This window comes from Rhagoletis zephyria, unplaced genomic scaffold (genome assembly GCF_001687245.7).
Source record: "Rhagoletis zephyria isolate East Lansing unplaced genomic scaffold, Rhagoletis_zephyria_1.1 Rzeph_scaffold_19338, whole genome shotgun sequence".
In the NCBI taxonomy this organism is placed as follows: Eukaryota; Metazoa; Arthropoda; class Insecta; order Diptera; family Tephritidae; genus Rhagoletis; species Rhagoletis zephyria.
The window spans coordinates 246-1867 of record NW_016176398.1 but is presented as its reverse complement, the minus strand read 5'-3'; the positions used below and the strand labels follow the sequence as shown (position 1 = coordinate 1867).

General features: G+C 32.6%; 1 protein-coding gene across 1 annotated transcript in view; it reads right to left on the bottom strand.

Moving 5' to 3' along the window:
• LOC108380471 (serine protease easter-like) overlaps positions 1 to 1339 on the bottom strand; it is a 6349-nt gene extending 5010 nt beyond the window's left edge. The window contains exons 1-2 of the mRNA XM_017636841.1: positions 739 to 1339; positions 263 to 423 (exon numbers count right to left, since the gene is read on the bottom strand). Coding sequence (XP_017492330.1) covers positions 263 to 423; positions 739 to 802 — 225 coding nt within the window. The 5' untranslated portion in view covers positions 803 to 1339. The remainder of the gene's footprint in view (positions 1 to 262; positions 424 to 738) is intronic.
• Between the last annotated feature and the right edge of the window lie 283 nt (positions 1340 to 1622).

The following is a 1622-nucleotide window of genomic DNA, read 5'->3' as shown; positions in this document are numbered from 1 at the left end:
CCAACGTTATGCAGTAACATACATAAAAACAAAACCATCAAAAAAAAAACAAAAAATATTCCGAAGAACTGATTACCTCCTTCTTTTTTTTGAAGCCGGTTAAAAATAGCTTTAACATTTGCCGCACCACTAAAACACAGTTTTTTCGTAACCTGACAGCCTGAGAGAATTAATCTTCATAATTGGTGAAAAATATGCCATCGATTTTATTCAAATAGGCTCGACAAAACAGATAGCTGAAAAAAACGCTATGCGTACTTACCCCAGGTGTGCTTCCTTGACATCGAGATTTTTGTATATCCGCTAAATAGTTTTGTGGCAGTGACAGACCATACTGCGTGAAGAGTTTTTGAAGGAATCCACATTTATTGTAAGGCACACAACGACCATACGTATTGTAGGGTGTCAGGCAGGAATAATATTCTGGTGTTGTTTATTTATATTGTTGTTTTTTTTTTCATTTGATTATTATTTACACAAATATTTACAATGCCATGTACAAGTTTTGTCCGGTTTGCGCGATGAGCGTGAAAGTAGAAGAGAAATTCATTAGCTGCAATATTTACCGGTTTTTCAGTTGATTTGAATGCAATAACTTTATTTTACACTTGCTCACATAAAAATTGTGCAAGATAATTCGAAAAAAATGTTTCATAATTAGTTTTACTGTTGTAATTTGAAAATATAACTGCATATAAAGTAGAAGTCCTTTTCTCCTGTAACTTTTTTTTAACTTACGTGCAAACGTCGATTGCAATGATGAGAAGATGAGTAGAAGCCAATAAACTTTGTTGTACTGCATTTTAATTAATTTCCTTATTAAGTTTGGGGTTTTTTAAATTATGAAATATATGCATATGAACTATACATACATATAATCATATATATGTATGTATGTATTTGACTATGTTCAGTTCTGACGAAAAAGTCGTGAATGTGCACTGAGGGGATTTTTTTTTTTGTTTGACCGCGACAATGTTTTTGTTTTACTTATTAAAAATATTTGCATTCATAACTTCTTAATATTTTCTTATTTTTTCTTATCATGCATTCTTTTGAGCACTTTTGTGGAATAATAAGTTCGTTGATCTTTTATTTTATCAGTATTATCAAATAATTTGCCGCACGTGCGAAAATACGTCGCGACCGTGTGACGCTCCAATCAGAACTGAGTTTAGTAGCATTGCTAATTTAAACTTTTGTTTGTGAAATAAACAACAGACAAAAAATTAGTTGCTCCGCTTGTTCAGAGCGGCGCTGTTGTGCATTTGAGAATCGTCGCGGCTAGCATTGATGTTTTATAGTTAGTCGGCTTAATGCATTTTTGCTTTGGGTTCGCATCTTGAGTTGTTCGTTCTCACTAACGTTGGCTGGCGTATTGTTTGTTATTGCCAGCATTTGTCTTGATTTGCAGGTAGTGTTGGTAAATGGTGTATTAATGAATTTAAAAAAAGAAATGATCTCGCCTCTTTAGCTGTTATCGACACACATTTTGAACGATAATCATCGATTTATTCTTAAATATTACTTTGCTCAAAAGAATTTAATATAAACAGATAACAATTAAAAGATCTGGCCCAACAGGTCACTTCTAAATTTTATTCAACAAAACGATTGAAGAT